Source organism: Fusarium fujikuroi, chromosome FFUJ_chr06 (genome assembly GCF_900079805.1).
Source record: "Fusarium fujikuroi IMI 58289 draft genome, chromosome FFUJ_chr06".
Classification (NCBI taxonomy): domain Eukaryota; kingdom Fungi; phylum Ascomycota; class Sordariomycetes; order Hypocreales; family Nectriaceae; genus Fusarium; species Fusarium fujikuroi.
The window spans coordinates 1,529,269-1,546,921 of record NC_036627.1 but is presented as its reverse complement, the minus strand read 5'-3'; the positions used below and the strand labels follow the sequence as shown (position 1 = coordinate 1,546,921).

Below are 17,653 nucleotides of genomic sequence, written 5' to 3'. Positions count from 1 at the left end.
AATTGGTCGTGGTATTTTTGGGGTCATGCGGAGAGATTTGTCGGCCAAAATGCCTGCCGAGTCGGCAACCCCCAGTGACCAATTCCTTGTTTTCGGAAATCGAGACTAGAGCTGAAGTGTAAGCTTTTGGGGTCTTGCAACAAACGGACTCAGCCAAAACTTCCCGGTAGACCCTGAGTTCAGACGTGGAAGCATTTCCATGGAGGTGAACTTCACCGACCAATGTCACATCATGTTGGGCGGTTGGCTCGGTTGGTAAACATGGAGTCGAATTGGGTGGAAATAACCGATCCAGTAGCTTTTTGCCTATAGTAGTCATAAGTCTCGTGCTGGTTCAACAATATTGCAACTTACACGATGCGTCGGGGTCAACCGATGCTTCTGCAGATCGCTCTGACAGCCAGGGTCCGTCCCGTAGCAGGAACACCCAACCACCGGTGAGGTTTCGTCCCATTGGAGTTGCTCCAATTCCATATTCGGTAGAGAAGATCGTGCTGCCATTCTAGGCGTAAGAACAATAAAAGTCTTGCAGAACAATAATCTAGAGAATGGCAGATTGCGCCGTAAACTTGGTGGTAAAATTTATACCTGCCTTAGTATGTATGTACCTACTACGCACTTCTTTTTCTTGTCTGAGGTAGCCATCGTGGGGATGTATTCCTGATATCACGAGGAAGGAGCGAGCACTCTCTCTGGTGGGCATCGTAATGGGTCGAGGTCTGTTGAGGAAGGAGCATACAGCTAACCCGTATCTTACTTCCTTCTCTGCCTACAGGCGCAGAGATCGGCCTCAATGGCATGAAGATGTTCTGAAAATGATGGACAAGTCATCCAACGCATGGCTTATATGTGACATCCCACAACGGCACATACTGTGGCATGGTAGAACTGGGCCTTATCATCCAACCGTCACATTATGCATATTCGCCGTTGCGCATACTTGAACTTCAACATGGGTCGAAAGACAGCCTTGAAGAGCTTTCTCAGGGCCGAGAGGGCGAAACATTAAGGTACTCACAACACCGCCCACGTAAATATATCTGATGGCAAGTGCCGCCAACACTTCGGGTCCTGCTACCAGCACGGGGGATGGAGAGGAACTCGACAAAATTAGGACTTGACCTTTGTTAGCACAATGCACGGCCAATATCAGCCGACTCCTTCAAACCGAGCATCCCGTCAAGAGGCTTCTTGCGATGTCGTTTCAAGGCCACACAGATGAGTGACCACAGTTCACACCTCTAATCTCACTTCGGAATCTCATCGTGGCTGGGATGAGCATTCTGATCAGCCACTGTGATAAGAGAGTGTAGCATTTCAGCTTGAGCAACGAGAGTTTCAGCTGAGCCTCGGACAAAATAAGCATATCTTTGTTGTTGCAACCCCCAAGAGGCATCATAAAAACACATCCGTCTGGCCTTGTTCGATAGCGAGCATGCAGGTGTGCAGTTAGGCATGCGCTTGCTGAAAGAGTCGCCAGGCTTCTATCAGGAACCATCCAGGGTCATAACACAGCAGAAGTTCGCCACACATTAGATACCAAAGGCAGTAATAAACAACAAACTAGCATTAAACAGCAACAACACATTTGCAAACCCAAGACATGACGACACCGTATTTTCGCGATGCGATTCCCACATATTCACTAGAAAATAGCGGTATAAACAAACGATTCAAGCTCAATAGACTGTATATAAATCATACTATCAATAGGTTAGCGGTCAAGGTTTACCAAAGCCTGGGGGCCGAACCCATACTCTCATACTAAAACCCTACATATCCAACAGGACGAGTCCAAGAGAGAGAGCCGCGGGAGCAGCCTGAATGTAGAGAATCTTCTTGCTGGCGGTGAGACCACCATATGCACCCGCCACCAGGACACAGCCGTTGAAGAAGATCTGAAGCTGCTTTGAGAACTCAGGATTCGGGTGAAGAAGCGACCAAATCAGCCCAGCGGACAAGAAGCCGTTGTAGAGGCCCTGATTGGCAGCCATTGTCTTGGTCTGCTCAGCGAATTCGGGCGTGAGTCTGAAAGCCTTTCTTCCACGAGGCTTCGTCCAGAGGAACATCTCGAGAACCAAGATGTAGCTGTGCAGAGCGCCGACGAGGCCGCTTGCAGTGAGTCCAATGACACCCATTTTGATGATTTTATACGAGAATGAAAATGAGAAATGCGTGAGACGAGGCAGTTGAGATGAAATGAGAGGAATTGGACAGGAATTAAGCTTTGAGACAAAGTTGGCGATGTGCCTCAAACATGCTTAATTTGATGACTAATAAATACCAGGCAATCGCGAAAAATGTCATTGCGCTCGCATTTTCATCCGCGTTTGGGATTCTTGGCCGAAGACAGCGGGAACAGAGACTGAAACCAGTAACGACTTGAACTCTAAATAAAAGGCGTTGCTGTGGAACGCCAGTTTTCTCAGTCACAAAAGGGTTTCATAACCTAGCACCACAAGAGACCTTGCTTTAGATGTACCAACGCATTGAATACGTAACCATTCTCAGGCGTTGAATAAATTACCTGGTTGAAATACAGCATTTACATATGCTGAAGAATACCAACTCGACCCAAACCACCACAACACTCAGATCCTCTCAGTAAGCAAAGCGGAAATCGAGTCGCTTGTTTCCATCAATCTCTCGCTGTTCCTTGTCTGTCTGGTACTCGAGCTTCTGCTCCGGTGTCATCTGTTCCCACTGTTCAATCTTCTTCTTGTTGAGGTGGATGAGCCAGAATCGCTGGGCGATGAATGCAACGACAGAGAGGCACAGGATCGAAATGAGCACCTTGTTACCGTTTTTGTAGTAAGGAGCATCCCACTTGCGGTAGATCTGAGAGCTTGTAACGCTCCCCCTGTCTTCTGTTAGTGCTTGGTTGTTAAACGTGCAAGGGTCAAACTCACATCTGAACGATGACGTTGTATGTAGCCGCAGCGATGGCTCGCTTCTTAACGTCGAAAGAGTTCTCGGAAATCCAAGAAGAAACCAGAGGGTGGAAGTAGGGATATCCAGAGATCAGAGTAATAATAGAGAATCGTCCCCATTCTCGGCCCTCATCAGGAAGGGTGAGAAGTGCCGTGAGAAGTGGAAGTGACCAGATCTCTCCAAACAGACAATGGAACGTCCTCTCGTTAAAGTACTCAGAACTGTAGGCCAGCGCAAGCATAGTAATGATCTGGAGTGCAGCAGAGGGTGCAGTGAGCAGGTTGCTAGCCAAGGTACTGAACTTTCCAACTCGCTTGAGGGTAAGAGTCAAGTAAGCCTGAACAGGTGCGGCGGGAATGTAGGCAACGAGGCCGATAAAATAAAGACCCCAGAGCGAAGGGTCTGACCATGCGTTCTTGACATCCTGCCATGTAGCAGGCTCCTTCAATGCTGTAAGACCCTTGGCAGGATCATCTCGAAGGATACGGTTGATCATGATGACCTCCTCACGCTCAGTGTACCAAGACTTTCGCCAGATGAGAGACTTGGTGCCTGTGGGCGAGGTAGGAAGATAGGCCATAGAGACGAGACCAATGACCACGGTAAGAAGGCCCTCAAGGAGGAGAAGCCAGAACCAGCCGGGGTGGCCGTTGACACCTCGCATCTCAATCAGTCCAGCAGCAAGGAGAGCAGAGATGACACGGGCGATGTTGAGAGTAGACCAGAAGGCTGCAAGTCGAATAGACAGCTCCTTCGAGGTGTAAAAGTAAGTCGCCATGAGAATGACACCGGGAATGAAACCACCCTCAAAGGTACCAATGAGAGCGCGGGTGACGTAGAAAGCAGCTCGTCCGGTCATGAAGGCTTGGAAGGTTGACACAAGACCCCAGCAGACCATGAGCGCAGGAAGGACATGCTTGAAGCCATATCGCTTAGTGAGGAACTGAACGGGGAACTCAGCCAGCAAGAAGCAAAGGACTTGAATGGTGGTTCCGTTGTTGTAGTCATCGGTGGTCAATCCGAGATCAGTCAAGAGGTCATCAGCGAGGGCGTTGGAGATGTTTCCACGATCCAATTGCAGACCAAAGAACTATATCGTGTAAGTCAATTTCATCACCAATTCAGAAGCAACACATACCATAAGACACAACCAAGACAAAAGCTTGAGATCAGTCTTTCGTACTGCCCGTCTCTCTTCTTCAGGAGTCCATGTAGCCGAGGGATCCCACCGATGGCCGCCTTCGTAGTCGGCATGAGGCGGCAAAGCGTCTGACAATTGCTCTCGGCCAACTCCGACTTGCGTCTTGGTGATTTCCACCGACACGCGCTGAGCAACTGCCGAGCTCGTCTCGATATCCGGGTTACCCATGGTATAGTAATAATCTCGCTCAATGAGTTGGGTAACTACTAAGAGACTCGATTGAAGTGATCGTCGCTGAGATGATCCCAAAACTTGGGTTCTCGGTCAGATATATAAGAGACATCTACAGTTTGACCATGGATATAGTTCATCGCCGGAGACTCTTTCGGTAGGTAGCATACACAATAGTCCCCTTGGTGGGTGGCTCGATCGCGCACGCCATAAGGACATGAAGCCAGATCTGGTAACACTCAATTTTCATAGTCAAGGGCCATGGTTCTCCAAGTGAAATGCAACAGGTGGATTAGGAACTCAGAGCATCATGCAGTGACCACCTGACAGGGCACTTGTAGAAATTACAGCTACGAGATTGGTCCAAACCCATCGTTAGAGCTGGGGTAGATTCTCCGAGAAATTCTCCTCTCCCAAGCATGCCATCGTTAGTCCCGATGTCGCCTTTGCGGGGGGAAATGATTCGGCATTGTACGTTTGGCCTGTAACGGTCTGAAGATTCCATTCTTGGTTAGACTCATTCCCGTCATGCCGGGCCCTTGTTATTTATCAATGGGTGGTTATCCTCCGAAAGAGACTCCGGCTTGGATACAGCTTCACATAATTGTCACTGTTTGCCCTGGTTTTCTTATCAATTGACAAATATTGTTCAAGCTAAAGCACATATTGCATCATGCCTTCTGCTGCACCCGAGACCGTTTCTAGCAATATTGTCGGCGGAGATGCCCAAAGCCGTCCACGTCTATCAGAACCCTTGACTTATACGGGTAGTCTTGATGACATTCCTCAGCTTGACGTCACCCCTGTCATCGGCCGTGAGTTCAATGGTCTCCAAATTCGAGACCTCTTGAAATGGGACGAGAGACACATCCGTGACCTTGCAGTCACTATTTCTCAGCGAGGTGTTGTCTTTCTCAAGAACCAGGATGTCACTCCTCAAGAGATGAAGGAGTTTATGCTGCGGCTTACAGAGGTTGCTGGGTGCCCTAGTAGCTCAGGTCTGCATGTGCATCCTTTGACTGAAGAGGGTAGTGAGTTGGGTGATCAGATCAGTGTTATCTCAAGTGAGAAGCAGAAGAAGGGTGGTGGTTTGACACATCAGCTCAGCGATGTAAGCCGATATGCATCGGCTGGGTGGCACAGCGATATCACCTTTGAGAAGGTTCCCTCAGACTATGCTATGCTCAAGATTCACACTCTACCAAAGACAGGTGGTGACACAGTATGTCTTGTCAACTCAGAGGTTCAAGCAACCCGTGTTGTTTGGCTCTCCTTTCACTCACCAACATCTTGCTAATTTAAAATAGCTCTGGGCATCCGGATATGAGGTCTACGATAGACTCTCAGACCCCATGAAGAAGTTCCTTGAAGGATTGACCGCGACTCACGATGCCAGCTTCTTCCATGACGAGGCACGACGCCTAGGCAACCCGATCCGCAAAGGTATCCGTGGCTCTCCTTTGAATCAAGGCGAGAACCTCACATCTGTGCATCCCCTTATCCGAACAAACCCAGTCACAGGCTGGAAGTCAGTGTTTGTCAACAAGGGCTTCACCAAGCGCATCAATGGATTGTCAAAAGATGAGAGTGATACACTACTGGCGTACCTCTTCAACCTAGTGACACAGAATCACGATGCCCAGGTCCGGTACCGTTGGAGCAAGAATGATCTTGCGATTTGGGATAACAGATCAACTTTCCACTGCGCGACATATGACTATGAGGAAGCGAGAGCTGGAGATCGAGTCTGTAGTCTTGGCGAAGCGCCTTATCTTGATCTGAATAGCAAGAGCCGCAGGGAGGCACTCGGTATCTGATAATACCGGTTTATGTATAAAATTGAATGAAGAATGTGTAATGTCACCACATGGTGCTGTCGTCTCTTTTGATAATGAGCGTATGTTGGCTTCTCTGTTAGTAAACCTTGGGGGCTGCCAAGTTTTATACTGAATTGTGTAAATTCAGGTAAACTCATCTAAATCTTTATGTCACTTAGGACTAGAGTCCTAAAGTTTAGGCAAATATTTGACGATGAAGGCGTCTAAGTTGAGACGAGAATTTGATGACTTGATCAATCTATTTTAGTGTCGTTAGCGATTAATACGCATGGCCCAAGCTTTTATCCAAGGGTGTGCAGTCTGCACGAAATCTTCCGAATCACACTCAATGTGTTTCTTCGAGGGCAATTGCAACCCTATTTCCTTTTTCAGGGTGCAATGAGATTGTTTTCGCATCACTGATGCCTCGATGAAGAATCCCTTGATATCTTCACTGCGGCGGGCTCTTTGCCTGCCGTTCAATGCCCCTACTCCTGCTCCCACTGCTCCTGCTCCTCCAGGTCATTCAGCGCTGACGAAACCCGGAGGTTACGATGCCGACCTGCCGATGATCCGTCGCACCTTCCATTCAGGACCCCTCCCCCGCATCAGCTCGAGAGCTAGAGCCTCAACTTACGGGTCAGCTCCTTCTATAACAACACCGTATCAACCTCTTCGCCGCTCTCAATTACATTCCTTTCTCTCCTCTACCTTTACCACAGCTGCTTCCCCTCGATTGATTCTCACTCAAACTCTCCACAACTCAAAAGCCTCTTCTCTCGTCCCTCGTCAGCAGCAGCGTAACTGCTCTTGTCGACGAGCCATGTATCGCAACGGAAACGATGTCGCTAGCGCGAGTCTCGACATCCGTCGTGGACGTGAAGTTCTTCCCAAGAACGTCAAGCCCCTGCACTACGATCTCACCCTCGAGCCAAACTTCGAGACCTTCAAGTATGAAGGTACCGTCATCATCGACTTCGATGTCGTCGAAGATTCAACCTCTATTGCCCTGAACACGGTCGAAATTGATATCCACGAGACACTTGTTGAGGCCAATGGTGCCACTATCAGCTCCTCGCCTACCCTCGATTATAACAAGGACACCCAAACCACCACCGTTACCTTCGATAAGACGATTCCCGCTGGTCAAAAGGCGAGGTTGACTCAACGTTTCACCGGTACTCTCAACGATGACATGGCAGGTTTCTACAGGTCATCATACAAGGACGAAGATGGCAACACCAAATACCTTGCTACCACCCAGTTCGAGGCCACCGACGCTCGCCGTGCATTCCCTTGCCTGGACGAGCCAGCTCTGAAGGCGACATTCACCGTAACACTCATTGCTGACAAAGATCTGGTATGTTTGGGCAACATGGATGTCGCTTCCGAGAAAGAAGTCGACTCCAAGGTTACAGGCAAGAAGCGCAAGGCCATTACTTACAACAAGACTCCCATCATGTCTACCTACCTTCTGGCTTTCGTCATTGGTGACCTCAAGTCCTACGAGACTAACAACTTTCGAGTCCCTATCCGCGTGTGGTGCACTCCCGATCAAGACCTTGACCATGCCGTCTTTTCCGCCGAGCTAGCTGCACGAACACTCGAGTTTTATGAGCAGCAATTTGGCAGCCAATATCCACTCCCCAAGATGGACATGGTTGCTGTGCCCGACTTTGCTGCTGGAGCCATGGAGAACTGGGGTCTCATCACATATCGAGTCGTTGACCTTCTATTGGATGAAAAGACCAGCAGCGCCGTCACCAAAAAGCGGGTGGCTGAGGTCGTTCAACATGAGCTGGCTCATCAGTGGTTCGGCAACTTGGTCACAATGGACTTCTGGGATGGCCTGTGGCTAAAAGAAGGTTTCGCAACATGGATGTCTTGGTATTCCTCTAACGCTTTCTACCCCGAGTGGAGGATTTGGGAAGGTTATGTTACAGAGGATCTTCGATCTGCCCTCGGTCTCGACTCTCTGCGCAGCTCTCACCCCATTGAAGTACCTGTCAAGCGTGCTGATGAGGTCAACCAAATCTTCGATGCTATCTCATATGAGAAGGGCTCTTGTGTCCTGCGCATGATCTCAAAATACTTGGGTGAGGACGTCTTTCTAAAGGGTATCCGAATCTACCTCGACAGACACGCATACAGCAACACTGAGACCACAGACCTTTGGGCCGCTCTTAGCGAGGCCAGTGGTAAGGATGTAGAGCGCGTTGCTGACATCTGGACCAAGAAGGTCGGTTACCCAGTCGTAGCTGTCACAGAAGACGAAGGCAAGGGCACAATCCATGTCAAGCAGAACCGGTTCCTTAGAACGGCCGATGTTAAGCCTGAGGAGGATGAAGTCCTTTACCCCGTATTTCTCAACCTCCGAACTAAGGACGGTATCCAGGAAGATCTGGCACTCAACACACGCGAGGCAGACTTCAAGGTGCCTGACTTTGACTTCTACAAGATCAACTCTGGCCATTCTGGCATCTATCGTACATCTTATACTAGCGAGCGACTTCAAAAGCTTGGTCAAAACGCCAAGGCGGGTCTCCTGGGTGTTGAAGATAGGGCCGGTATGATTGCTGATGCCGGTGCCCTTGCCGCTGCTGGTTATCAAAAGACATCCGGCCTGCTGTCGCTTCTCCAAGAATTTGACTCCGAAGACGAGTTCATTGTCTGGGATGAGATCACTCTCCGTGTCGGATCTCTCCGCGATGCTTGGATCTTTGAAGATGACGATGTTAATGAGGCTCTCAAGACTTTCCAGAGGGATCTGGTCAGCAAGAGAGCTAACGAAATCGGTTGGGATATTTCTGACAAGGATGACTTCACTGCCCAAAGAATGAAGGCTCTCATGTTCGGTAAGGCCGCCATTGTTGAGGACGAGCCTACTAAAAAGGCCGCTTTCGAACTGTTCGAAAAGTTCATCAATGGCGATCGAGATGCTGTACAGCCCAACTTGCGGCCTAGTGTTTTTGCTGTTGTGGTTACCTATGGAGGCGAAAAGGAGTACAATGATATCCTGAAAGAATACGAAACTGCTAAGCAAAGCAGTGAGCGAAACACTGCTCTCCGATCACTTGGTTTTGCAAAGGATCCTGCACTTATCAAGAGAACTCTGGAGTACACTCTCAGTGATAACGTCAAGACCCAGGATATCTACATGCCTCTCAGCGGTCTCCGCGCTCACAAGGAGGGTATCTTGGCCCTTTGGGGATGGGTCAAGGACAACTGGGACGTTCTCACCAAGCGACTTCCACCTGGCATGTCACTCCTTGGCGATATGGTCGCCATTTCTACAAGCTCTCTCACACATAAGGACCAGATTTCCGATGTCAAGAGCTTCTTTGAGCAGAAAGGCACCAAGGGATTTGACCTTGAGCTAGCCCAGAGTCTTGATTCTATGACCGCGAAGCAAAACTGGCTCGCAAGGGATAAGGAGGATGTCAAGGAGTGGCTACGCAAGAACAAATACCTGTAAATTAGTTGCATAAAGAAAGAGACAAGATGCTCAAGCATGGCTGCATCGGCATGAATGAGCAAGTTCAAATAAGTAACCATCTTTACGAGTCTGCTATATGCTTGTGCCCTACTGATACGGTCTTCCCTCATGTAGGAGTGCTGAAGAGGCACTGCAAAAGTGCTTCAAAACTGTTTCTATACAATGACAAAAGCCGGGGATGTCGGCTGTGCGCGTAGTCAATACATAGTTGGCCAGACTGTATCACAGAAGGAGCAGATCAATGCAAGATTTCTTTGTTCATCTATTATACATGTACAGATATACAGTCATTCATCACCTTTGTTCATACGCCTCACATGAACTTTTAAGCCTTACCAGTCAGCCAATCCCTTTCCATATTCTTGCCATATTTCCCTGTGCCAGTGACAGGCAGATCTCGCTTTTGCAACTCCTCCTCAATAATCTTCCAGCGACCAACAGCAACCTCACGGTCAATAGGTGTGACTCTCCTGTTGTGCACCTTGACGTTAGGAAGTGCGAACAGGGCGTTCTGGTCCTCAAGAACCTCGGCGAGCTTCTTGCCCCGCTTGGCGAATGTTAGGGCTACAGTGATGAGCTCTTGTGGTGTGCGGGAGGCAGCAACCTTGACGTCGGGAATGAAATGGCCTGTGAGTTGGTAGATACGCTTGCGGATCTTCATGTTGTCAGTACAAATCACTTCTGGGAGAGGTGGGACACATACAGCAAACTTGAGGTGGTCGTCGTCAAGAGTGGCAGTCTTCCATGAGGGGTCCAGAACATTAACCATCTGCTGAGCCTCCTCGGGAGAAATCTCAACCTTTTCCTCAACCTCTCCGGGCCCAGCATGCTTCAGCTTCTCGGTCACGACACTCCAATGAGTGCTGAGAAGAGGCTTTCCATCCTTAAATCGAATTCCCACAGACAATGTTCGGTCCAGGTGGGCCCTGTCACCAAAAGGCCATTTCTTTACCGCATATTCCTCAAGAAGTCCTCGCTGCTGGTATGAAAGTGACTCGACCAGAGCTTGGCGTACGTAAATCTCCATAACTGCTTGATCCTCGACTCGGTTTGCGCTGCCGAAGCCTTGGAATTCGCTCTCCTCACCCCAGTGACCTGGTTGATCCCACCATGTCTTGACGGGTGAAATCTCCTCCAGATCATCAATTGAAGTCGCAGGGGTATATTCGGTGTCGACAGACTCGACTTCCTTCTCGGTCATGGCTTCGGAATGGCTTGGAGGTAACACGAGACGAGTGGTGCGCACAGAGTATGGTCTGCGGTCGACATTTGATAGATCCAGGGCCTCCTCTGGCAAGTTTGATGTCTGTTCTGGTTCCACTCTCTCTTGATAGGGATCATCGCCTCCAGGAGCTTCACCCTTCCACAGCTTATCTCGGAGCCATTCGGCCTTGCGACCGGCTGCGTGGACGGGGGTTGTTGAGAAGGCGACGCGGGCAACGAAGGGGACTCGGTTTACAGGGACGACTGTCGATGGAAGAGAGGCTAGAGCGCCTACCCGCGGTATTCGAGGCATTTTTACGTGACGAATCGGCGGACTGAGAGAAAGCCGAAAGAAGTCGTGATGATGAGACGGTTAGAGACCGGCTTCAATATGGAACTTTTTCCAATGTGGTTCTATTGGCCAATGGGAGTTTACGAGGCTGAAGTGGATACTCTGACTGGCCCACTTGTTGTCAACTATCGATAGCCTCAAGTGATTGACGTGCGACCTCCATGATCGATAAGACATTATCTACAGGCCAAAATAGCCGTAATGGCACGAATATCTCTGTTCATCCTCCTGCTGGGAGCTTTGATCTCGCTTGCCGCAGCGTGTTAGTACAACAGGCATCTTCACTGAACAAAGCTAACACATCCCAGCCGCGCCAACCTTCTGTAAATGCACATGCTTTAAGAACAGCACCATTATCCCCCTCGGTCCCAAAGGCGAGACATCCTCATCACAGCTCCGTCGCGCCGTCCTCGATTTCTCGACCCCCGATCTCGAGCCACGCTCGAAATCGAAATCATGTTCCGAATGCACCAAGGCCTTTTGTCTCAAGCAGGGCATTGACTTCTGCAAGGACGCGACAGAAGAGGACGTCACGACTATGTGCTTTCAACGTGACAGCAACAAAGACAAGATCATCGTATGGGCTTTTATTATTGGCACTGTTGGATTGTTGGGCTGGGCTGCGTTCAAGAAGGTTGTGGCGTTACGCCAGGGGCCTACATTTGGGAGACAGGGCAGCAATTACGCTCCTATGCAAGGGAACTTCCGATGAGAAGATAAAGGATATAGCATCTTACTCCCCTGTGTGTGGATAGATGTGGCATCTGTGGTTCTGTCACTCGGTAGAGGAGTCTGGCGTCCTTGGGTTATCTGAAGTTTACAGGGGGTCAGGGCCCCTTTGGTAATGTCCGGTATTCATGAGTGTATATGATAAAAAGATCAGGCATTGTGCCAATTTCCATGCAACCTATGTGCGCCGACTTTTCCATCACCTGACCTGTCTACCTAGGTCTATTCATTAACTCCCAAAACAACACAGCATTTTTGAACTAAATCCTCGTATTCCACTCTTTCTACTCCACAGGTGCAACCTTCTAAGAGCGGTTGACCTTGCGGCGAGTGCGGACGGCATCAGCCAAGTCCTCGAGCACAACGGCTGTATCCTCCCAGTTGATGCAAGCATCAGTGATGCTGACACCACGCTGGAGAGCTGCAGGTCCCTCGGCGGGAACCTTTTGGTTACCCTCGCCAATGTTGGACTCGATCATGACACCGATGATGGCCTTCTCGCCCTCACGAAGTTGTTCACCAACGACCTTGGCAACCTTAGGCTGGTTCTTGTGGTTCTTGGAAGAGTTACCTGACCCATGTTAGTTTGTGAAGCTCGGTTATCATAGTTCAGAAACGTACCGTGGGAGCAATCAATCATGATAGCCTCCTTCTGCTTCTTGTCCTGGAGGACCTTCTTAGCAGCCTGGACACTCTCCTTGTCGAAGTTTGTGCCCTTGGTTCCACCACGGAGAATAACAAAGCAGTGCTCGTTACCCTTGGTGCGGGTAATAGCAGCAAGGCCTTGCTTTGTGACACCCATGAAGTGGTGCTGAGCAGCAGCAGCGCCAATAGCGTCAATAGCAACACCAAGGCTACCATCTGTGCCGTTCTTGAAACCAACAGGGAAAGACAGGCCGGAAGCAAGCTCACGGTGCAGCTGGGACTCGGTAGTACGGGCACCAATAGCACCAACGGAGATACAGTCGGCAAGGAACTGAGGAGAAATGGTATCGAGCATCTCGGTAGCAATAGGTAGACCCTTGCTGGTCAAGTCAACGAACAGTTGGCGGGAAACACGGAGACCCTTGTTGATCTTGAAAGAGTTGTCGATATCAGGATCGTTGATGAGACCCTTCCAGCCAACGGTTGTTCGGGGCTTCTCGAGGTAGGCGCGCATCACGATGCAGAGATCGTCGGAGAGCTTGTCAGAGAGTTCCTTGAGTCTGGAAGCGTATTCCTGAGCGGCGGCAGGGTCGTGGATGGAGCAGGGGCCGACAACGACGAGGAGTCTGTCGCTCTCGCCAAGGACAATGTCGGCAGCATCTTGGCGACCTTTGACAACGGTGTTTGTGGCCTTCTCGGGGAGAGGGATCTCGGAGGTGAGAAGAGCGGGAGGGATCAGAGGATCCTGTCCGAGGACTGGTTCGAGTTAGCTACGGTTCTTGGTGTGTTACGAATACAGCGTGGGGGGCTGTTGCAATTCAGAATGCTGTGAGCCCTGAGCCAAAAAAGAAGCTCCCTGTGTCGCCTCCAAGGTACTGAAGTATACGCCCCAAGGAGAGCTGCCACAGAGCGCATCATGAATTCTCAGGCCCCAATTGCAGCGCAATTTCAAAAGAATAACAGTATTCATGGGGGAAAACTAACCTCTGGTGTCATCGGCAGCGATACTGACCATTTCTACGGCTGAAGGCATTGTGAATGTGTAAGCTGCTGAACTTGTCCAAAGTTGAAATTTTGATATGGAGGGGCACAGTTTGATCTACCTTTGGAGGGAAGAGATATAGTATTTCAGTGAAGCTCAACGGAGTAGGCGACCGAGGTGAGTCAAAAGAAACTTCAATACGAGCGCCACGAGGCTGAAGACGGTGATGTGCGTTGAGAGGTAGAGAAAAGGTATATGAGATCGAGCGAGAGAGAGACGTTCAATTGTAGACACAAATTTTACCTAGCTTGGCTCAGGGTGACTCTTCTCGCACCACTCACTCACTCGCTCACTACCACACCGGAGGTGCTTCGGAGGGGACCCCACCGAGGGGTTGTGTTTTTTGCAGGGAGTTACATGCGAAATACATTGGCCAACTACGTCAGGGTTCTAGAATCTCTGAAATTATCAATGGTCTAAGCTCAATTGGCTCCGGTCTGGGTCCGTCGCAGAGCAGAGCTCAACATCTCGGTGAGGCCTGGCCAGTAAATACTGAACATCGGACATGTGCATTTAACTCAGAGCCACATGCCCTCGAAACAAAGCTCCAATTGCAGACCGCCTATGCCGGAGGCTTCTTTCTGTATGCAAGAAACGGGCGATACCGTTTACCGCCGCGTTCGCTTCCCTTTCAGCTCGTGGGTGCAACCTCCGCAGTTTTGTGAGAGGCCATCATGCACCACGGTTCACTGTCGTATTGCATTAGCTCTCGACGAGTTGGTGCGGTAAGACAGAGCAAACAATGGAAACACAATATTCGACCATCGCAAGTTCTCTCTGAGGTGATCATGTCTCCCCTCGGCCATTGAGTATCCATGATCACTTTTCCCAGACGCCTATTCCCCCTCGTGTTCATTGACAACAATAATGTCCGGGCCTACGGAGTGTGATAATTTCGATCCGGAGTTCAAGGGTCTTGTCCCAAGAAACTAGCGTCCAATAACATCGCCTACTTCTCCCTACCAATAAACGCGTCTCGGAAAACAACGTGAATCAACATACGATAATCAACTGCGACCCTTTTGAAATAATATGAACTTCCTGTGAAATATAATTGCATCTCGGGAAAAACGGGACCTAGGGATGAATTTTTGGTGACGTCGGTATGTGAACGTATTGTGACACGGCCTGTTGGTATCGTGGCTGCTTGCAAATCTCCCCACGTTTGGAAGTTTGTATGTTCATCACAGCAACATAAGGAATGCGTGTCGCCGAGAAAAGGGGGGCAACAAACCGTCCAACGATCATCCAACGATTTATCGTAATTCATGCAGTCGAGGATGTGATACTTCTTAAGAAGAAATAGTTCGTGTCACATCCCAGATAGTTCTCGACGATCGAGTTTTCGTACAACTCACAAGATACATACTACCCTACATCGACTCGGATGACCCAGTGGCCGAGCAATGGATCGACCAACTGCAGAAGCTGTCTCAGACATCCCCGAGCCAAATCGAGACTCGTTTCTGACATCTCAGAAGAACACGCACTCACTGAGACTCAAGCCGAGTAAGCGAAACATAGCTGAAACCAAGACATACAGAGTTCCGTTGCCAACATGTCAACTCTCACAGCTCTCGTCAAACATGGTGAACCGCGTTGCGTCTGAGAGCCTCGCATCGCTTCGGGGAGCGGATCTGTTGGTCCGTGAGACCCTTGTTGCTAGTTCAGGCTGTCCACTGAGCCCGCCTCTTTACTTTTCTCGTGTAACTCACCTCGTGAACCTGAGCGAGCATTGTGCGCAGCATGAGGCTATGAGCATGAGCATGACAAGCCTCAATCATCCAGGGATCGTGCCGATTAAGTCATCGGTTTGTTCAAGGGATCGCTCGGATTCTCGGCGACCCCACGACTAATACGACTTTGGCAAGTAGCATGAGGCATTGGAATCGGATCGTCTGGTCTGTTGCAAGGTGCGCCGTGGCGTTGGTACAAACTTTGGCTTCCATCCCATCCATTTCTTGCACTTTCATTCACAGAACCGACCAACCAACCCCTTTTCCTTTTTGACAATCATTACAATTCAATTCATTCACTATCTTCTTTTGTTGAGCTTCTAGTTAAGCTGTAGTATCATCCATTGACGTGTATTTCTTTAATTCAATCAACCCAATTCGTCAATTGCCGTGCAAATCATCTTCAACCACCTCTTTTTATCCTTTGTTTACTTTCATACTTTCATCCCATGTTCTTATCACCAACGGCTTCGCCCTTCACCAACGCCCGAGTATAATCCCTCCAAGCTACTCCGTATATCCAAGACATTATAGATCAACTTATTTCCCCGCTCCTTCCAGTTGTCTCACTTATTTTCTGATATTCACTTCCTTATACCCTCTTTTGATTTGCTGTTGGTCCTCTTCTTTTTCAAGTAACAGTCAGCCCCAGCCAGCCCCAAAGCCAACTCCCAGCCTCCGCCCACCAGCTTCTACTGTTGCGTTCCAACTTCCAAGCTTCGCTCCCCACCCTCACAGGCTATTATAGGCTACCACAGGCTGCCTACAGAACCTAGCCGATGCACACTAGTCCGTGGCTTCCTTCGCCGACGACAGGCCGCCACTTCCCTCGTGAATCGGATGCTCACTAACAACTTGCCTACGTCGACCAAACTCTCTTTAACTCTCTACGACCCAACCTCTTGCTCTCTACATTAGCTTTGTCATTGAAGTTATCGCACTGCACCGCACCGCATTCATATTTCTCGGCAGTATCACCGCTGGCTCGACACTTTTACTTTATCTCGTATTATCACGTTACTATACTACACCACTCGCCTTGTATCGGATACCCCCGCGGTGCTACTGCTACTGTAACTACGACCCTCCAAGGGACCTTTGTCCGTCAACATTAAAGAGCCGTATCCACCTGTGTTAATACTCAGGGTCCAGCAGCAAAGTCGACATCATTTGTTCCAGATTGTCGGATTTGTTCAGTATTTTCTGACCGCAACTGCTTTTTCACCCAATCAATATACAGCCAGTGTTAAAATGTTTGCTGCTCAGAATGCTGGCTTCGATCAGCGGAAACGAGCCCGTGAAGAGGAAGAACTCGCCAATGCTAACGGCATGAGCTTCAGCGAGCACCGCAACGTAAGTTTCCTGCAATCGCAGCCACGACGGCGTTTTCACATGATGTCGAATACTAACAATGTGGCAGAAACGTATCCAGTGCCTTCCACTCCGTGCATATCCTAGAACGACGGAACAATGGCAACCTGATGCGCCCATGCCAGCCCCGAGCTTCGCCCCCCACGATCACCTTCAGCCAGAAATTCGACAATGGTCATCGTCGACGAACATGACATCACAGTCTCATGGGGACACCGACATGGATATGATGCAGACATATCAACCTCAACATCATGATCCGGGCCGACTTGGGGTGATGCACCAAGATCCTGACAACGCAAACGGGCGTCTGCCCACGCCTATTCAGCCAAGCTTTGCTGCACAGGTTCGAGGTCAACAGGCTGTGACAACTCCTAACGGTGTTGCAAACCTAGGCCACCAAAACACCGGCTTTGGCGATGATCAGAGTGTTCCTCGCACAATGGCCGGAGGATGGCAAGCCTTCCAGAACGAACGACGTCTTCCCTCACCCATTTCCGAAGGTGATGATTCTATGGCCTGCCAACCAATCACCCCCACCGGTATGCAGTTTGATGCCAATGCCCACGGTTTTGTCACCCCCGGTATGGAGCATCCCAACGTGATCGTTGAGCCTTCACCTCCCCATGATGTGGAGCATCCTATGATGGATGTAGAATCCCACTGTTCAGGCAATTCAGTTGACGGTGATGGTGATCCCACAACCCCTTCTCCTAGGAGAGGTCATATTCGCAGCCGACACACCGTCAACAACTGGACGTGGCAACCCGGCATGAAGAAGAGCTTCAGCATAGGATACCGAGCAGACTGCGAGAAGTGCCGCTTAAAGGTTCCAGGACACTTCAACCACATCATTATTTCTTAGGGAAAGGAGAAGATTATACTAGATCCTGACAAACAGCCTTCACTATAGGACAGCGGTGTGAGGCCGCTTGATTGGAGAAAGAAACGACAGAGGC

General features: G+C 49.7%; 8 protein-coding genes; 4 read left to right on the top strand and 4 right to left on the bottom strand.

Moving 5' to 3' along the window:
• Positions 1-1,772: 1,772 nt before the first annotated feature.
• Positions 1,773-2,138, bottom strand: FFUJ_05829 (uncharacterized protein; the record flags this gene model as incomplete). The annotated part of the gene is made up of 1 exon (XM_023579086.1): positions 1,773-2,138. One exon carries the CDS (start codon positions 2,136-2,138, stop codon positions 1,773-1,775), a length of 366 nt encoding a protein of 121 aa, XP_023431985.1.
• Positions 2,139-2,601: 463 nt separating this feature from the next.
• On the bottom strand, positions 2,602-4,300 carry FFUJ_05828 (related to nicotinamide mononucleotide permease; the record flags this gene model as incomplete). XM_023579085.1 has 3 exons in its annotated part: positions 2,602-2,860; positions 2,910-4,021; positions 4,070-4,300. The coding sequence occupies 3 exons, from the start codon at positions 4,298-4,300 to the stop codon at positions 2,602-2,604; spliced, it is 1,602 nt and encodes a 533-aa protein (XP_023431984.1).
• Positions 4,301-4,976: 676 nt separating this feature from the next.
• Positions 4,977-6,120, top strand: FFUJ_05827 (probable taurine dioxygenase; the record flags this gene model as incomplete). XM_023579084.1 has 2 exons in its annotated part: positions 4,977-5,525; positions 5,611-6,120. 2 exons carry the CDS (start codon positions 4,977-4,979, stop codon positions 6,118-6,120), a joined length of 1,059 nt encoding a protein of 352 aa, XP_023431983.1.
• A 430-nt stretch (positions 6,121-6,550) lies between these two features.
• FFUJ_05826 (probable APE2-aminopeptidase yscII) lies at positions 6,551-9,595 on the top strand (the record flags this gene model as incomplete). XM_023579082.1 has 2 exons in its annotated part: positions 6,551-9,352; positions 9,440-9,595. 2 exons carry the CDS (start codon positions 6,551-6,553, stop codon positions 9,593-9,595), a joined length of 2,958 nt encoding a protein of 985 aa, XP_023431982.1.
• A 346-nt stretch (positions 9,596-9,941) lies between these two features.
• FFUJ_05825 (uncharacterized protein) lies at positions 9,942-11,132 on the bottom strand (the record flags this gene model as incomplete). XM_023579081.1 has 2 exons in its annotated part: positions 9,942-10,271; positions 10,320-11,132. The coding sequence occupies 2 exons, from the start codon at positions 11,130-11,132 to the stop codon at positions 9,942-9,944; spliced, it is 1,143 nt and encodes a 380-aa protein (XP_023431981.1).
• Positions 11,133-11,372: 240 nt separating this feature from the next.
• On the top strand, positions 11,373-11,883 carry FFUJ_05824 (uncharacterized protein; the record flags this gene model as incomplete). XM_023579080.1 has 2 exons in its annotated part: positions 11,373-11,433; positions 11,480-11,883. 2 exons carry the CDS (start codon positions 11,373-11,375, stop codon positions 11,881-11,883), a joined length of 465 nt encoding a protein of 154 aa, XP_023431980.1.
• A 322-nt stretch (positions 11,884-12,205) lies between these two features.
• FFUJ_05823 (probable 3-deoxy-D-arabino-heptulosonate 7-phosphate (DAHP) synthase isoenzyme) lies at positions 12,206-13,578 on the bottom strand (the record flags this gene model as incomplete). XM_023579079.1 has 3 exons in its annotated part: positions 12,206-12,471; positions 12,522-13,301; positions 13,530-13,578. The coding sequence occupies 3 exons, from the start codon at positions 13,576-13,578 to the stop codon at positions 12,206-12,208; spliced, it is 1,095 nt and encodes a 364-aa protein (XP_023431979.1).
• A 2,996-nt stretch (positions 13,579-16,574) lies between these two features.
• On the top strand, positions 16,575-17,559 carry FFUJ_05822 (uncharacterized protein; the record flags this gene model as incomplete). XM_023579078.1 has 2 exons in its annotated part: positions 16,575-16,676; positions 16,744-17,559. The coding sequence occupies 2 exons, from the start codon at positions 16,575-16,577 to the stop codon at positions 17,557-17,559; spliced, it is 918 nt and encodes a 305-aa protein (XP_023431978.1).
• Between the last annotated feature and the right edge of the window lie 94 nt (positions 17,560-17,653).